Below are 19,034 nucleotides of genomic sequence, written 5' to 3' on the forward strand. Positions count from 1 at the left end.
GTGACTATGATGACAGATCAGAGGCATTGTTTCACAATGAGACAGGTATTTATTTATACACAGATAAATTCAAACAGGAAGCAGGTGAACACACTCAGAACGGGTGATGATGAGGGTTAGTACAGTTGTCTGGATCAGTTTTAAACAGATAGTCTTTTTATTTGAAATGCGAGGGGTTTTATTAGGTTCCCGATCAAGGTTTTTTTACCCCCGATCCAATCCGAGCCTTTTAATGACGACTATCGGTCGATAACGATCTGATCCGATCTGATCTTTGCGTTTGTGTACTTACTGGTTTAAGGTCACACAGACAGATTTATTAATTGTACACAATAACCTGAGTTACATGATACAGGCGGATAATAAAAAAGCATTTTTCAGGTCAGCAAAAAAGTAAAAGAGTGTAAGAATTTAAGAATTGCTTTTAAGAATTTTAGCTTTAGTCTGAAAATATTTTGTGTTACTGCTACTGTTAGCCTGCAAGCTTAGTGTCTCTTTTTGTTGATGGGCGGGGCTTGATCTGTAACCAGCAAACTGACTGGCTCTTTTATGTGAGGTGCAGGGCTTAATCTGTAACCAGTATAATGACTGGCTCTTTTATTTGAAGGGCGGGGCTTAATCTGTACCCAGCAAACAGACTGGCTCTTTTATGTGAGGGGCGGGGCTTAATCTGGAACCAGTAAAATGACTGGCTCTTTTACATGAAGGATGGGGCTTAATCTGTAACCTGTAAAATGACTGGCTATTTTATGTGAAGGGCGGGGCTTAATCTGTAACCTGTAAAATGACTGGCTATTTTATGTGAAGGGCGGGGCTTAATCTGTAACCTGTAAAATGACTGGCTTTTTTATGTGAAGGGCGGGGCTTAATCTGTAACCTGTAAAATGACTGGCTTTATTTGAATGGCGGGGCTTAATCTGTAACTAGTGAGCTGACTGGCTCTTTTATTTGAAGGGCGTGGCTTAATCTGTAACTAGTGAGCTGACTGGCTCTTTTATTTGAAGGGCGGGGCTTAATCTGTAACCAGCAAACTGACTGGCTCTTTTGTTGAAGGGCAACTAGTTAGCGTGAGAAACATGCGTGATGGCGTTGCCAACTAATCGACTATTAAATTAATTGCCAACTAAGTTGGTGGTTGATTTTAATTGACTAAGTTGATTAGTCATTGCTGGACTACGGTCACTCAGCCTGGACTTGGTCAGGATCCGTCCATGATTTGTATCTGTGATGGTAGAGAGATCATTCACTTCACTTTCTCACTTCTCTCTCTCTCTCTCTCTTTATCTCTCTCCTCTCTCTCTCTCTCTTTCTCTCTCTCGCGCTGGTCCTGCACATGACACTGCCTAATAGGAGAAATACTATTCAGAATGCCTGTTATTTCCCCTGAGATACAAGAAGTAGCATAACATCTCTCTCACTCGCTCGCTTGCTCTCTATTCACACAAATCACAGCAGCTAATAACTGAATGATTATGGAATTGTATTATATACATGTTATTCATATGGAAATACTGAAGTAATGTGCAAATATGAATCAGGTAAATTATTTGCATTATGTTCTCAAATGGAGAATAAACACAAGGACACACATGGGGGTGACTGTGTGTGTGTGTATGATGAGAGGAAATGAAGCTGAAGAAGAGACATACACCAAACTGAAAAGAGACGCACCTGACACTTGACAACGCCCTGACGTACAGAGCAGACAGAGGAGAGCACACTGTGTGTGTGTGTGTGTGTGTGTGTGTGTGTGTGTGTGTGGTCACACTGATTTAGTGCTTGCTGTCTAGAGTGGGCTTCTAACAGAAAGGGTTCACCTTGTCTCACACATGTCTGAGCAGCAGGTCCCTCTCTCTCTTTCCCTTTGTCTTTAGGTTACAAAAGGACAAAAGTATTGGGACACCTGCGCATTCATTATTTTTTCTAAAATCAAGGCTATTGAAAAGAGTTGATTCTGCATTTGTTGAAGTAACTGTCTCTACTGTCCAGAGAAGAAGCCTTTCTACTAGATTTTGTAGAGGAGCATTGCTGTGAGGATTTGATTACATTCAGCAACAAGAGCGTTGTTAGTGAGGTCAGGATGTTGGATGATGATGATCACCACCTCACCTCATCATCATCAACTCTTCCCAAAAATCTTCCTCCATCATTCCAGAGGACACAGTCCTCGTCCACTGCTTCACTCTTAATGCTGGGGGGCTGAATACCCCTCTAACCCACGCCTGGCGTAGCATGACAGCATGGTGCCAATAGGTTCAAGTTTATCTGCTCCAGACAGTCCTATTCTACTTTTCTTTTCTATGGGACTAGCTGTGTGTGTATGCGTGTGTGTGCATTAGCAAATGTGTGTCAGTAATTGGTGCAACTCAAAGTAGCTGAGTACATTCATTAGAAGGGGTGTCCACAAACATTTGGACATGTGTATAGCTGTCTCTCCCTTTTTCTGTTTTGTGCTGGGGGTCACCTTGTCAGGTAAACCATGGTTAAAGGCACTACATTAAAAACACCCACCCGAACGTCCATACGTCTGCTCTTACCATTTCATGGAGGAGAAACCAACACCACTTTACCGGAGCTTTATTACTGAGCCATTTCTCTGGGTAAGGACGTTCTGGTGTTGGTTTCTTCTCCACGGAATGGTAAGAGCAGACGTATGGACGTTTGGGTGGGTGTTGGTTTTTAATTCAACTCCCTTAGCAGGTCCTCGTCTTTGGAAGGAGGTGGATATAAGCTAATGGTGCTTCACAGAACAGTAGGATAACTTTTTCGAATGCAATACTCCTCTTCTTCTAATTATTGTGACGCCCACTAACTGAGCATCTTATACTACTCACTGTATGCTTATTATCTCTGAGGTTGGACCCTATAGCAATGGATCTGCTGAGCCAAAAATGGCCATCTGCATTGATTAATGGAAAACAAAGTGGAGACTTTGGGTCACACATATGGCCCAGCACAGTCCCTTCACCCACTACATTACACCATCTCCTTACCAGGGAAATCAGCTAGGCACTTCCCTCTGTCAGTGCTCCGCTGGGTTGAGGCCACCTCAACCACCAACCACTTTACACTTGAATCTTGATGTGATCAGAACACAGCAGTCGCTGCAGTCTGATACTGTAGAAGCACAGTATAACACTGGGTTCATGCTCCCATGTCTCAACTGCCAAGAAATCAGACAAGACATTCAACAATACTGTAACGAAATGCTACAAGATCAGATAACAACCCACAGATAGTACCTACATTCACCCAGTCTGTATTTAAATCAGGATTTGTCATTTAATTGCTTGCTCTCTCTCTCTCTCTGTCTCTCTCTCTGTCTCTCTCTCTTTCTCTGTATCTGTCTATAAGACTGTAAGGGCTTTTGACCTGACTTCATGCTCCAATGGTGCAGAACACCCATGATCAAAGGCTGCAGTGGTTCATTCACCTACCTGGCTTTCGCACACACACACACACACACACACACACACACACTCCCATCGACCTAAACATTCTCACTAGATTTCTGGGTAATTAAGCAGTCTGTAAAAGCAGTGCAGGTTCTGGATCCTTCCCTTATTTATCCCTCGCTTCTCTTTGTTTTCAGACACACTTTGGTCACATGACCTGGTTCTGAAATAGATGGATACATTTGGAATTTATTGGGGCTGAGGAGGTCTCCCGTTGTTTACTTGGGGGTCTAGTTGTAACTAACCACACCACGGAAAGGCTGAATCCTAGAATGGCTGGCCCTCACTGTGAGGAATTTGCATGCTTACAGTCGTGTACAGTAGGATTAAAAAGTTTGGGTACCCTGGATAAAAACTAATAGTTAAGTGAGTTTAATAGTAAAGTGAGTAGAAGAGGAGCTGATCTGCAAAGACAAAGTGAGAGAGGAAACATTTGTTTTCACTTTTGACTTTTTGCCACATTTCACTACTTGCTCCACAAACCTTGTCCCAACAATTAGCAGCCATGGGCTCCTCTAAGCAGCTGCTTCACACTCTGAACATTAACATAATTGATACCCGCAAAATAGGAGAAAACACTAAGAGGATAGCAAAGTGTTTTCAGGTAGCAGTTTCCTCAGTTTGTACTGTAGTTATAAAATGGCAATTACAGCAATTAAGGAAGGGTGGAGGTCAAACTGAGGTCTAAAAGACCAAACATCACAACTTTCAAAGAAACATCTAAACATGCCAACAAGCCTGTGAAGCGATGAGGTTAAAATTGAGCTTTTTGACCACAATAAGTAAAGGTGTGTGCAGAACACCTCTCCAACTGTTAAACCAGGGGGTGCTTTGGGCTTGTGTTGCAGCCAGTGGCACAAGGAACATTTCACTGGTAGAGGAAGAGTGGATTCAGTAACATTCCAGCAAATTCTAGACGCAAATAAACAAGCTGAAGATGAAAAGAGGAGGAGCTTCTACAGCAGAATAATGACCCTAAACAGACCTCACAATCCACAATGGACTGCCCCAAGAAGTACAAGCTAAAGGCCTCATTGTCCCCCAACCTAAACACCATTAAAAATTTGTGGATAGATGTAAAAAAAAAAAAAAAAGCAGCAAGATGACAAAAATCTTACAGAAACAGAAGCCTTCTGCAGGAAGGATGGGCCAACAGCCCCAAACAAGAACTGAAAGACTCTTAGCTGCTACAAAAAGAGTTTACAAGCTGTAATACTTGCCCGAGGGGCCATGCAGGGTGCCCAGACTTTTGCTTCAGGCCCTTTTTCTTTTTTGTTATTTTGAAACCGTAAAAGATGGAAATGAAAAGGTAATCTTGCTTAAAATATTAAAGAGATGTTTTATCTTTAATGTTATGCCTTTTGGAAATCAGGTCATCTTTTACTCGCTTAGCTCTTCGCTGTAACAGATATTCTGACCAGGGCTGCCCAGACATAATCAAAAACAGTTAAGATGACAAACAAATGAAAATATATATACTATTTTGGCAGAGAAATGGTCTGTTTGAAGTCAGAATTTGCAGATGATGATGATGATGATGATGATGATGATAATGTGGCAAAACAGTCCTCCTGCACATCTCCACTGGTCTTTCTGCTTGTGAATGCATGAATGACAATATTGCTTAAAGCTCATGAAATTTCCCTGGATACAAAGCTCATGTCCATCACCCACTCCAGTGCCATCAGATCTGTCCTCTAGGCTGATTACATTATTACCTGCACTTCAGTTACTGTACTCAAGCTTTGTCTCTAGGATTTGAGGTTTTGTAGTAGTTGTGAGTGGTTTTACGTTCAGTTTTGCTTGAGTGAAACCTGTGACTGCTCTACTTTAATCAAGCTACTCTAAAGCACTCCTGGCTCATCTCACCCTCCGTGTATGCGAATCAGCATCTCAGTTTTTGGCAGTAGTTAACCCTCTTAGGTCGCCTGTGGCCTGCACGCCTTGAAACACCTCGTATTACATTGTGATCCATTATTTCTCCACTCATTTCACTCTGTTCACTTTCAGACAGAGAAACTCTCTCAGTGCCTAAACTTACTAAACGTTTAGTCCATAGCACACTTGTGTTTGTTGGTAGAAGGGGAGATATTTTAGCATAAGTTGTAGGGATGTCCCCATCCGATCCAGTGGATCAGAAACAGACCCGATCCAGGCATATTTTATTGGGTCAGGTATTGGATATGTTAATACTTCTCCAGTTCCAAGTCTTTGTTTTAACCACAGTGATAAGAGCGCCATCTGGTGTCCTCAAGGCACCATTAACAGCCATTATTGCCCAGCTGGCTGCAGTGAGGACGTTCTCAGAAGGTAAAAAAAGGAGTTCAGGTTCTGCAGTGTGGAGATATTTTACAGTGGGACATAAAAACAGACCATAATATCTGACCCTATAAAACCATCACTGAAATGCACTCCTTTCTTTGTTTTTAAACCCAGTGGAGTTGAATTTAAATCGGGTGACTGGCGAGTTTTTTATTTATTTATTCTTTAAACATGTGAGTTGCTTTAGCAGTATGTTTGGGGTCATCATCTTGCTGTAGGATGAAGCAATGAGTTTGGAGGCATTTACTGGACTTTACTGGAGTGGATTCACTGTGCCCCTGCCTTTTACTTCGTCACTAGATAAGTGTGCCAGTACATGACACTCCCACCACCATGTTTCACAGATAAGGTAACATGCTTTGGGTCATGAGCAGTTCTCTGTCTCCACACTTTGCTCTTGCCATCACTCTTATTCAGGTTGATTCTGGTCTTATCTGTCCATAAGATCTGTTTCCCCCAGAATTCTTGCTAACTGTGATCTGGTCATTCTGTTTAGTGGTTTGCATCTCTGCATTTATGTTTATGAAGTATTCTGCGGATATGAGGCTCTTTCAAATACACACCTGCCTACCAAAGACTGTTTCTGATCTGGTTCTGTGTATTTGTTTGAAGATTAATGAGATGAGATGTCTCTAATAGGTTTATTCTTGTTTTAGCCTCATAACAGCTTCTTTCACTTTTATTGGTGCAGCTCTTGTCCTCATGTTAAGCAGTGGCAACTGTTTGAAAGTTTAGAAGCAAGCATAGGTATCTTATATCCGCACTAATGAAGCTATAGAACATACCTGAGCAAAACCTGTGAAGCCTAATGTCCCAAACATTATGGTGCCCTGGACGAGGAGGGCTGTGTAAAACAGTGTTGTAGTTTTAACCTGGTGAAGCCAATGTGGATGCACTGCAAACACTTCAATTAAAGTCTGGAAATCATATTTTAATCACATATGTGTGTATTTTTCCAAACATCATTGAGGGCGCTGTAATTCATCCCATTATGTGTACATTAAAAAGTAAAGAGGTGGTACTTCTGACAGCCTGTGGCATCTCCAAACTCTTCCCCCTATGTCCTCATTTCTTCTTTAGTAAAGTTGTTTTCTAGTTCTGTCCAAGAACTCACCTGATCAAACAGTCGCAACCCGCTCCACCACCCAGCCCCAAGCTCACCAACCATCCTACCCAGTAGCTGCAGCAGGCTGGTCCAGATTAAGTCCTCCAAAATTCTCTTTACAAAGCCTCCAAATCTGCTTGCTTATCCTTCTCTATTATTGGCACGAGTGTTGGAAGGGGAAAAAAGACTTGGGTAATTTTGCCAGTGAAGTGCTTGCTCCTTCATTAGCAGGCTTAATTGAGTCGACTGCTATATTTCAGCATCTTATTAAATTGGAGGGAAGTGGGCCGGAGGGTATTACATGAGAGCAAATTGATTTTGGCGCCTTCCTGCTCATCCAGTTTGGCTGTCTTTACACAAACCCCATTCCCATGATTATTGTTTATTCCTCTCCCACTCTAACCCCCCTATGTCTCTCTCACTCTCGCTCTCTCTCACTTTGGGCCTTTTTAAATTCACCTCAATCTAATACATGTGATTGTTAAATTAATATTGTTTTTTAATTGATTGTCAGAAACAAAGGTCCTGATGTATGCTCTTGATATGTTGCAGTGAAATATGTGCCATGATGCACTTTACTAGACCACAGGTAATATCACACACTGTGCTCAGGGCCGCCTGTGTTAAAGTGGTTTAAGGGGGCAGTAAAGTAGTCGAGTAATAAAAGTTATTTCCCACACAGCGATCTTACCATAGTCCTGCGTTCATCTACTCACTAGGACAGCTGTCATTGCTAAAAGACACACAACTCCCTACAACACACTGTTGAGACCTCTGTAACACATAATAAACACAATTACACAATTATATAGCATGTATAGACTATTTGGACTATATGGACAAAAGTATTGGGACACCAGCTCAGTCAGTGTTTGTTCCAAAATTAATGGTATTAAAATACCTTTCTGCTTTTGTTGAAGTAGCTCTCTTTACTCTCCAGGGAAGAAGGCTTTCTACCAGATTTTGGATGAGCATTGCTGTGAGAATTTAATTGCATTCAGTGACGAGAGCGTTAATAAGGTCAACATGTTGGATGACCCCCACTCCTCAACTCATACCAAAAATATTAGCTGGAGCACTTTCCATCATTCCAGAGAACACAGTTCTTCCACTGCTCCACAGCTCCTCAATGCTGGGGGGCTTTATACCCCTCTAGCCCACACCTGGCATTAGGTGGCATGGTGCCAATAGGTTCATGTTCATCTGCTTCAGAGAGTCCTATTCTATTGGCAGTATTTCTCTACAGGGCCTAGACAAGCTGTGTGTGTAGATTTGCACATCTGTGTTAGCAGTGGGCGCAATCTAAAAGTAGCTAAATGCATTGATTAGAATTGGCATTTTCAATATTCACTATCAGTCCAAATAGTTGTGGACACCCTTTCTAATCAATGCATTTAGCTACTTTTAGGTTGCGCCCACTGCTAACACAGATGTGCAAATCTGGATTTTTTTGTCCAAACTGTCCAAACTGGATTTTTTAGGCCTTCAAGATATTGACTTAAAGCTACAGGTCATCACAGTTTGATTCCAATGGCTGGGATACATAACATGAGGAAAAACATTGCTCACTGGCTCACTCACTGGTTGTGTAACCAGGTTCCAGTCTGTTGTTAGAACTGGAAAACTGTGGTGGCAGCTCCGTGCCAGGACCCTTAAAGAGACATTAAAAAACTTCTGCAAATAAGATAAAAATAATAATATTTAAATATCTGTTACCGGCTTCTAGTAAAATAGTTTTTAAGTGTGGATGTTTCATCTAGAACTTCCAAAAAAGGATGATACACTTAACTGTAACATGCTATTAGAATTATTGTTGAGGCTCCAGCAGAAATTATCATAATTGTAGGGTTTCCTCCATCGTTATTTTGCAGTTTTGACATTTATGTCTAATAGCCATGGTTCACCTCTGAAAAAGGCTTAATACTTTTGTACTTTTGATTTGAAGAGTAAGGGAAAGGGTAATGTACCCAGTAATAGAGCTGGGCAATATGACAAGATTTTATTTTATCGTGATAAATATCGTGATCATGGTACACAGTATGATTTTATGAGTGTATGGTGAATATCGTCAGTGCTTATAGAGCACAGATTAACTGCATGTTTCATTACAAAGAATCTAATCAGGCTTATTTAATTGAGCAGCATATTTTGAGTAAAAATCACGGTACTCAGTACTAGTATGGGAGAGTTTTTTCTTATATATATATATATTTTTTTATAAATATTATTATTTTTAACGCTGTTGGGGCATTTTGTCTAAATGATGTAATATTATGATAAATATTGTATATCGTAAAAAAGTCTTTAAATATCATGATCAAAAAAGATTTACATATCCCTCAGCTCTACCATCTAAATCCATTCCTTACATTCTTACCAATTTAATGCGAGCCTAACTCCTGTAGTATTACACAGCTGCCTCATAACTGCCCAACACAACTCAATGTGTTTACAGTTCCTCAGTGATATGCCAGTGATCAGTGTCTGAAAGCTTAAAACACATGGCAGGACTGGGCAAGGCCGCAGGATTAGCTCTGCATTAGCAGCTGCTGCCCACAGGGCACCGGCACCGGCCCCATCTCACTTTGATCTGGGCTCAGTCTGCTGCCGAACAGTGCGTAGGAGTCTGGTATCTGCCATATTGACAGCAGTGAGCTCAGGTTTGCATCCAGCATCCACATGCACCCCATTCATTGCCTGAGACTGGTCAGGTCACCGAAGTCTGGTTTCTACAGGCTGGAGTCGGACAGTGGATCCACATGAAACGTGAAAGCCTGGACGGCCATGAGACCTGCATGAGCTGATAGAAGCCGTAATGAATACTGAGGAATTCTATGATCTAAAACTTAAAACCACAGCTTTACATTTCTTTTTTCTGACCACTACACTAGTGCCTACATGCTGTACCGTATTAATACCGTTCAGTATTCAGTGAGGTCTGCAGCAGTGAATTTCAGTTGAAGCGTAATGTCCGTATGCACTCAGAGAAGAGAACAAACCCTTTGAGCGAAAGCCCAGTACTCCAGCAGCCCGAGGCTACTGAAGCACTTCTCTGCTATGGTGACCATCCGTTAGGTTTAGTTCCCTGCACCTTTACTTCACACACCAATTTCACCCCCATACCTATAGTGTGCATGTCCTTTCTGTATGATCTTCTGTAATGTTACTAATAGTGTTAATAAAAGTTCTGTCCCAGTGTTCTACAGGGAGAGCATAAAAAATAGGGTTCAGGGAACTAGAGGACCCACAGGAGTCATTATATGAGAGGTGCAATGGTTGTGTTCTGTTGAAAGAGTGGTAATGTGCTGATAGCTATCTTTTAAGCATATTGCTGTAGTTGTGCCTCCATCTAGCAACTAGGGCAGCTAGCAACCCCCAGCAACACACTGTTGTGACCCTACAGCTGATGTACACCTGATTTTTTCTGCTACCTACCTAGACCAGCTGCCCACCACCTATTACTGACCACACTGACATTTACATGGTCTCTTAACTATTACTATTATTATTATTATTACTATATCAGCATACCCAGGCATAACAAAAAAAGGTAAAGGTGCATGTATTAGTCACTGTACAGTGTACAGCAAAATGTGTCCTCCACATTTAACCCATCTGTGGTAGTGGACACACACACACACACTAGTGAGCTAGGGGCAGTGAGTACACAAACACACACACCCAGAGCGGTGGGCAGCCAACCCCAGCGCCCGGGGAGCAGAGAGGGTAAAGGGCCTTGCTCAAGGGCCCAACAGTGGCAGCTTGCTGAGCCCGGGAATCGAACACACAACCCTGTTATCAATAGCCTTAATTGTATTAATAATTTATAAAGTGGTTTTGACCAGAGAAAGATGGTTTGTGAGTTTTGGTTCGTCCCAAGGTTTCTTCCTCCAGCTTTGTGAGGACGTTTTGGTTGGGATGATCCGATCACATTTTTACAGATTTACTGTGTTTGGTAGAAACCTTTTAAATGACTGTTTTAAGCTCTATAGTGTTTAATGTCTTACAGTCCAGTCTGACTGACCCACCTGACCATTCAATCTTATAAAAACGACACTGCAGTCAGATCACTTTGCGTGTACTGATAGCTTCTGTGATTGGCTTTTCTAGCGTGTGCATGAAACGGCCAAAATGGGAGAAAATAGACGGTATAAAAGGTTTTATGGAAGGAAGAAGAGTTTAAATCCTCCCATCTGGCAAATCAACTAACAGTCTTTTAACGGCTGTTCTGTGTGCTGTCTGTAGTTGCTGCTCCACTAAAGGCTAAGCTGAGCTTAAGCTTAAGTAAGCCAAACACTCCGTTCTTCCTTACTGCCTGCCGCTCTTTTCCAAAAACTACCCTATGTACCCTAATAGTGTACATTTTAGCGATGAACCAGTTCATCTTTTTCTGTTCCGATACCCGATACCGTTACATGAACTTTGCATATCTGCTGATACCCGATACCGATCCCATAAATCTTACCATGAGGGAGAGACTAAAGGTATCAGAATTGACTAAAACATAACTTTACTAACTTTATAAAACAAACTATAACAAATGAACACATATAAATGAACCCAATTTCTGTTTATTGGTCACTAAAATAAATAACTGTGCTGGACCTCGGCACAGTGTTGTCTGCGCTCAAGACTTTCATTCTGGAATTAGCGAGCAGCTCCTCCCTTCTCGATTCTCCTTATATGAAAGACAAGCTGGATTACTTGCTGAGAGATGATGCCAGGTCGAGGGCACCACACTTGCTGTTTGCTATGATACATGTCTCACACCTGTAAGTTACCCTGATCCTGAGTTATTAAGCCTAGAATACCGGCGGCACAAGAATCGGGTTCTGTGAATGGATCAGACTAATTATCCGATACTCAATCCAGCTAATTTTGTTAGTATCAGGACTGATATCCGACCCTAGTATTGGATCGGTGCATCCCTAGTTCATTTGTCACCTTATTTCAGTACCCTAAAAAAGCTCACCCATTTGTGAGCTTATTACAGTGAGCAAAATAAAAAGGAGCCCGAGGCTGCTGAAGCACTTCTCTGCCATAGAGACCGTCCAGTCTAGGTTTTGTTCACAGCACCTTTACTTTACTTTAACCATATACCTATAGAGCGCATGTGCTTTCTGAATGACCTTCAGTACATCTCCTTTGTGCTGTGCTTGGGCTTCAACAGAACCTAGACTAATAAATGAATTATGAGAGAGAGTGTATTGAACATTTTGGTCCTCTCTGCCCCTCCACAGGTCTCCAGTGATGGCCGGAGGTTTGTTTGCTGTGAGGCGGCATTGGTTCTGGGAGTTGGGAGGTTATGACACAGGCCTGGAGATCTGGGGTGGAGAGCAGTATGAAATATCTTTCAAGGTAAGAGCCTTATACAACAACTCTTCAATACCCTTTAGAAAATTGTATGTAGAAAGCACAGCAATCACTTAAATTGTTCGCAGCAAGAAACCAGTTGTGTCTAATTACGAGGCAAATGGGTTCTTTGTTTCATCTGTGTAAGTGTAAAGCTTCCAGAGCACATCTGTGTGAACAGCATGCCCTTTAGAATATCTACATAAAGAGCCTGTTTTAGTTTTAGAACATGACTTACTCCTAAAATAAATCGAAAATAGTAGGTATGTGTGTGTGAGTATATATATATATATATATATAGTGTTAGAGTTCAGTACTCCCGAACCTGTGGGGTGTGAGAGACAGGATTCATAGATTGAGAAGAGTAGGTACAGTGTAGTGAGTGTCTCGTTGGATGTGTGGAAAATGGCTCGCAAAGCAGATACAGCTAATGATTGGCTAAAAGGAGTGATTTTCAGCATTTGAGCGTGGCTAAAGACCGTAGTGTGAAGGAAGGAGCTGAATCTGCAGGTGTATGGAAGCTTGCGGTCATATGGGTCTACCAGCAGTGGCAAAAATCCCAACCTACAAGATATTCTCCTCGTTGTAGAGCAGAAGTGAGCAAAGGCCTCTTGCGTGCCACTTTGCTCCATATGTTGAGGCAATTTTCATTCACAAGCCATGAAACACGCCGGCGGTCCTTGTCTCATCTTTCAGGCCACAATTCTGAGGAGAAATTCCTATAGACTGGGGTTTCTGCCACTGCTGGTAGACCCTTATGACCAGAAGCTTTCATACACCTGCAGATTCAGCTCCTTCCTTCACACTATGGTCTTTGGCCACGCCCAAATGCTGAAAATAAGAGACGAGAAAATAAGAATAAAGAGACGCTCACTGCACTGTACCACCTCTTCTCAATGTATGGATCCCGTCACTCTCACACCCCGCAGGTATTTATAGCAAGATCATCTTCGTGCAGCGCCATCTTCAGGAGCCTGAAGTTACTACCACCTTAAACACTCACTACCAACATTTCTTTTATCATTGTATATGTACACCATTCAGCCATAACATTAGTACCACTTAATATTGATTAGGTCCCCCCTGTGCCACCACAACATATCAGACTATTCAAGGCATGGACTCCATAAGACCTCTGAAGGTGTCCTGCTGTGATGTCTGGCACCACACTTCACCTGTCAGTGGTGCTAATGTTATGGCTAGTAATTCCATTCTATTGAATGCTATTACATATAGTACAGACATATGTTTAGGTTGAAGACTGTGATGCTGGACTTGCTGCAGTGATTTGGTACAATTCCTAGAACGGCACAGAAGTGAGCTATACCAGGCTGTGCAAAACTGGGCTGAAGAACTAGTGAGTGCTCACATCTTTGCTGGTCCTGAGACGCTGCCCCCCGAAGCACTTGACCCAGGCTAACTCAAGTGGGTCAGTCAGAAAGAACAGTGAACGTATTCCTGAACCGATTGGAAAATATAGAGCAGTGCTCCAACAAATCTACACAGACTATAAATGGACCATCCTGCATCCGGAGCCTGCTATTAAGGCTCGGTCTGTGGTCCACTCTTCTTCAGCGTGCATTTGTGTAGCTTTTAATTTAGGTCCTCAGCCAAACAGACAGATAGCACTAAATGCACAGCTCTCTAGGCACTTCCCTGCACGACGAATCCAGTCTGCTTCCATGATTTCACAGGAGCGTTCCTCATTTCTGACAGCTCTATGAAGTCGCAGTGAATTTGCGCGCTGGAGTTTGTTGTTGTCTCTCTCCCGCGTGTAATGGCCCGGAGGCTCGGAGCTGAGAGGACAGAGAGAGGCAGTAATGAAGAGACAGGCGATGGCGGCAGCGTGGTTTTTAGGCTGGCCCCTCTGCTGAAACTAATTAGCGCGTGTGATCCTGTGATTGCAAGCGGCTCCGAGGTGATTCGGTTTTGATTAGCAGGGCCAGAACCGGAGGCGCCGCACGCGAGCGAGCGAGGGAGGGAGGGAGTGTGTGTTCTCTTTATCGGAGATGACATACCTGCCATCCTTCCTTTTTCATTAGGCTTTTTCCTCTCGCGCTCCGTCAGTGAACTTTGTTATTGGAACGCAGCCCTTTTTTCCTCCTCTGGAAACCATGGCAACGGCAAAAATAGTACTGGAGCTAAATTGCCTTTTTTAAGATTACCTTTGGCAGATTTTATTTGATTTTTTTTTGTCTTTTCCGTCTCTCGGTTGCTGTTTTACCAGTCAAATTCCGTTTCCTGTCTCTAATGTTAAAATGTACAGCCGCCTTTGACATTTACCATTCGCGATTTCAGAAGTTAATCCTGTAAATAGTGAGAAATGCGCTGCTTATCACTCTGAAGCAGCCCCGACGTTCAGCCTCCGCAGTTTTACAGCCATTTGGAGTAAAACTTGGACTGCGCAGGCCTGGCGCCTTCCTATGTACCGGTCAGCTATCCTCATCCGAGCTGCGTCCATCTGTCGGACGTGGGCGGCTTTATGAAAAATGCAGCACGAGTCCTCCCCAGCAACGTCTCCACGTGCCGCTGAAAAATATGAATAAACGTGTGAAAATTATTCATAAAACCTCATTTGTTACATCCCTGTCTTTGGTTTATGCTCAGAGGAGAGATCCATCTCCATATGGACCGAGTGTGTGAAGTCAGTCTGAGTGCTAAAGCAGCTGCCCCAGCGGGGGAGAGAGAGCCCCGTGCCGTTTGATATCCGCACACACAGCTCTCTCATACGCAGCAGGACGGTGAGGGAGAGGAGGAGGGCAAGAGGGGACAAAGAGAAGAGCCTTCAGACTCGTCCCTCAGAGACTGGAAGTGTCTCCACCTACCCCCAGGCCCACTCACCTCCCCCTGTGTGTCACAGGCCCAGCAGAATTCCTCCTCCAGCCCAGAGCCTGCAGTCTGTAGAAGCCTGAACTTCAAAAGGCCGAGCTCTGGCAACAACAAGTAACTCAACACCATCTATCTGCAGATACCAGAGAGCCTGCAGTATTTTCATTTTCAATTATTTTAGGCATGGTTTTAGGTTTGTGCCTCTAGTGGGTAGGGCTGGGTTATGCTAGTTAGATAGCCAGGTGGACCTTTAAGCCTGATATTTACGCAGTAATACATCAGAGAGAGCGCTGTAACATGAGGTATTGGCACTGGTGTACTGCGGTCATTGGCACAAGCCTGCACCCATGGTGTCTATGTGTAGTGTTCTTATGTGCTAATAACAGCGTAAAATCCCCAGCATATAGCTTTCGTTTCATGTTAGTTTTCCACAGTAACGGATGTCATTCAGTAGCAGCACTAACGTCAAATCGGATGCATGTTGTCAGATTTCTGCTTTATCATGGCAGCTGTTTCGGTCTTGTAAGCACTGGCGTCTTTGCTAGGTTGTGTGTGTTTGTGGCCAGAGAGGGTATAAAAAAGGGGAGACCGGTCACTGGATGAAATATGAATGGGAGTTCTCGTATTGCTCAACATGGCATCAGTTTACGGATATAGTCCTGCCTTATAGCAACGCCGCAGACGAGGAATTCTTCTTTTTGTGAATTTTAAGGTCAAACACTACAAACTATTGAACTATTGACTATTGTTTTTTATCAGATTTATTTACCCCTTAAAAGTCTAATGACTAAGTCTAATAGTTACTGAGTAATACACCTTAGTGTGTGATAAGCCTTGGAGAGTTAGGGGTTAAATTATGTTTTTAAAATGTTAATTTAAACTTCAGTTTTGCGTATTTTGGTCTCTCTTCATTTGTAGATAGGAGCCTGGTTTAGCATGACTGGAAATTACTACCTGACCGTGTTGCAAACATGGCCGACTTGCCAACAGACTTGCCTATAAGGAGCTCTCAACCAATCACATTGCTGGATCAAAACTAACTGTGGTATAATAAACAGTAGTGTCCAGTTACACCAGCTTTGGGCAACAAGGTTACACAAGCGAAATTCTTCTCAATTGAATTCACAATAATGAGCTGATTTTTGCATGGCAAGATTTTTGCCTCCAAATGTGCGAAAATATTTTGCATTTTATACAAGCAGGTTGTGTAAAAAAGTAAACAAAATGAGCCCTGTTGGCTACCTGAGCACCAAAGGTAATGTGATTATTTGCAAGTAGGTCCCTACTGATGAATTGCTTAACTGATAAATTTGACCAACATTAAGGTTTTACATTTCGTAGTTGTGTAACAATTCAGTTAACTAATGAAGAGATGTTTTAACTGCTTAAAATCTGTATTGGTTTTCTTCTCTCCTCTGCTGTCGGACCAGAGAAGTATAATTGGAGCTCGCAGAGAGGATGCTGCTTGGATTTGATGCATACACACTGTGAAGCAGTGCTGTGGATCTTTACAGCACAAGCCAACCCACCATTCTTTTGAGCCAGACCGAGTAGTCCCACTGAGTCCTCACACAGGACTCTGCTTCCGTATCTCTCAGAGATATTGAGTACTGTCTGTCTTTGTGCGAGGGTTCTCTCACTGCATGAAAAAGAATAAATCTGATATCAGGTCAGCGTGTGAATGTTTATGTGTCTCTGTCTTGCCCACAGGTATGGATGTGTGGAGGTAGTATGTATGATGTGCCGTGCTCCAGGGTGGGCCACATCTACAGGAAGTACGTGCCGTACAAAGTGCCCTCAGGGACCAGCCTGGCTAGAGTGAGTACAGACCCCTTACAGAACAGTTATCTCCATCTACATGACACATCCGTCCACAGGGGACAGTAACAGTGTTGCACTACAATCATGTCCGTCAACAGGGGACAGTAACAGTGTTGCACTACAGTCACGTCTGTCCACAAGGGACAGTAACAGTGTTGCACTACAATCATGTCCGTCAGTATTGCATTATAGTCATGTCCATCCATAGGGGACAATAACAGTGTTGCACTACAGTCACGTTCGTCCACATGGGACAGTAACAGTGTTGCACTACAGTCACGTTCGTCCACATGGGACAGTAACAGTGTTGCACTACAGTCATGTCCGTCAACAGGGGACAGTAACAGCATTACACTACAATCACGTCCGTTCATATGGGACAGTAACAGCGTTGCACTACAGTCACGTCGGTCCACAGGGGACAGTAACAGTGTTGCGCTACAGTCACGTCCGTCTACAAGGGACAGTAACAGTGTTGCACTACAGTCATATCCGTCCACAGGGGACAGTAACAGCGTTGCACTACAGTCACGTTCGTCCACATGGGACAGTAACAGTGTTGCACTACAGTCACGTCCGTCAACAGGGGACAGTAACAGCGTTGCACTACAGTCACGTTCGTCCACATGGGACAGTAACAGTGTTGCACTACAGTCACGTCCGTCAACAGGGGACAGTAACAGCGTTGCACTACAGTCACGTTCGTCCACATGGGACAGTAACAGTGTTGCACTACAGTCACGTCCGTCAACAGGGGACAGTAACAGCGTTAAACTTCAATCACGTCCGTCCATATGGGACAGTAACAGCGTTGCAATACAGTCACGTTCGTCCACATGGGACAGTAACAGTGTTGCACTACAGTCATGTCCGTCAACAGGGGACAGTAACAGCGTTGCACTACAGTCACCTCTGTCTACAGGGGACAGTAACAGTGTTGCACTACACTCTGTCCACATAAGACAAAAAACAATGTTGCACTACAGTCAGGTCTCTCCACATGGGACTGTAACAGTGCCTCCACCCAAGTGGAACAGTAATAATGTTACATTACAGTCATCTCCATCCACATGGAACCTTAACCATATTACGCTGCAATCACCTCCACCCACCTTGTAGATTGATAATACTACTGTAGTACAGCCAACTCTGTCCACATGGGGCATTAACAATATTACAGTGCAGTCACGTCTGTGAGACACTAATGATTTTAGAATTAATAACAATAATGCACCACAATCTCCTATATCTATATGGCGCATAAACAGCATTACAATACAGTCACCTCCGTCCACATGGTAGAATACTTATGTTACAGTACAGTCACACTTGCCCAGAGTAACAGAATTACAGTTCAGTGCCATCCACACCACAGTCCACATAAACCCATAATAGCATCATAATAGTAGACTGCCCTCCTCACATCTTCAACCAAGCAGAAGTGCGGTGGCACTACAGTGCACTCACTGCAGGGTCGGAATTCGGAGGACAGCTAGTGGAAAGAGCTTTTCAGCCATTAGGAGGTAAACAGGAGCCTACAGGTTACTGATATCCAATCACACAGCATTACAGCAGAACAGTAGACGCACCTCAAACATCACTGGTAGCTTATAGCACACACACTCAAAATTCCCCCAGATTTCGACGGCTGTAGGTTCTTCTTAGATTATTGGCTCAAATCTTATAAATTCAGTTGAACTTTTCCCTAAACATGACACTCACTCTAACCCTGATCCTAATACTTTATACCATAACATTGTTGATAATCATCTGCGGATAGCTTATTAACCCTTTGAGACCAAGAGTCTATTTCATTAAATCTGCTCATGTCTTTTTTATATCTACAAAAGCCTTAAATGATATATGTATATATTTCTCTCTCTCTCTCTCTCTCTATATATATATATATATATATATATATATAGAGAGAGAGAGAGAGAGAGAGAGAGATTATTTTATGATAATATTAATTTTTTTAAGAATTGTACTTTAAACATCAATTACATGCTATCATTACTGTCATTAAACAAACATGAATAAGAGCTTACTAATCTGAACTCTGCAGTTATTGGTTCAGCAGAGCGTTGGGGACTTTTCTGCACTCTGCTCTGAGTTCAGCACTCGGCCCTGACCCTGCTCTGTAACTTTAC

The 19,034-nt window shown here is 42.8% G+C and overlaps 1 protein-coding gene across 2 annotated transcripts in view; it reads left to right on the forward strand.

The window, feature by feature from the left end:
- The window catches only part of galntl6 (polypeptide N-acetylgalactosaminyltransferase like 6), a 248,123-nt gene that overhangs the window by 211,286 nt on the left and 17,803 nt on the right, over positions 1–19,034 (forward strand). For both annotated transcript variants that reach the window (XM_072678571.1, XM_072678572.1), the window contains exons 8-9: positions 12,123–12,240; positions 16,774–16,881. In XM_072678571.1, the coding sequence (XP_072534672.1) occupies positions 12,123–12,240; positions 16,774–16,881 (226 nt within the window). The remainder of the gene's footprint in view (positions 1–12,122; positions 12,241–16,773; positions 16,882–19,034) is intronic.

Source organism: Salminus brasiliensis, chromosome 4 (genome assembly GCF_030463535.1).
Source record: "Salminus brasiliensis chromosome 4, fSalBra1.hap2, whole genome shotgun sequence".
Lineage (NCBI taxonomy): Eukaryota > Metazoa > Chordata > Actinopteri > Characiformes > Bryconidae > Salminus > Salminus brasiliensis.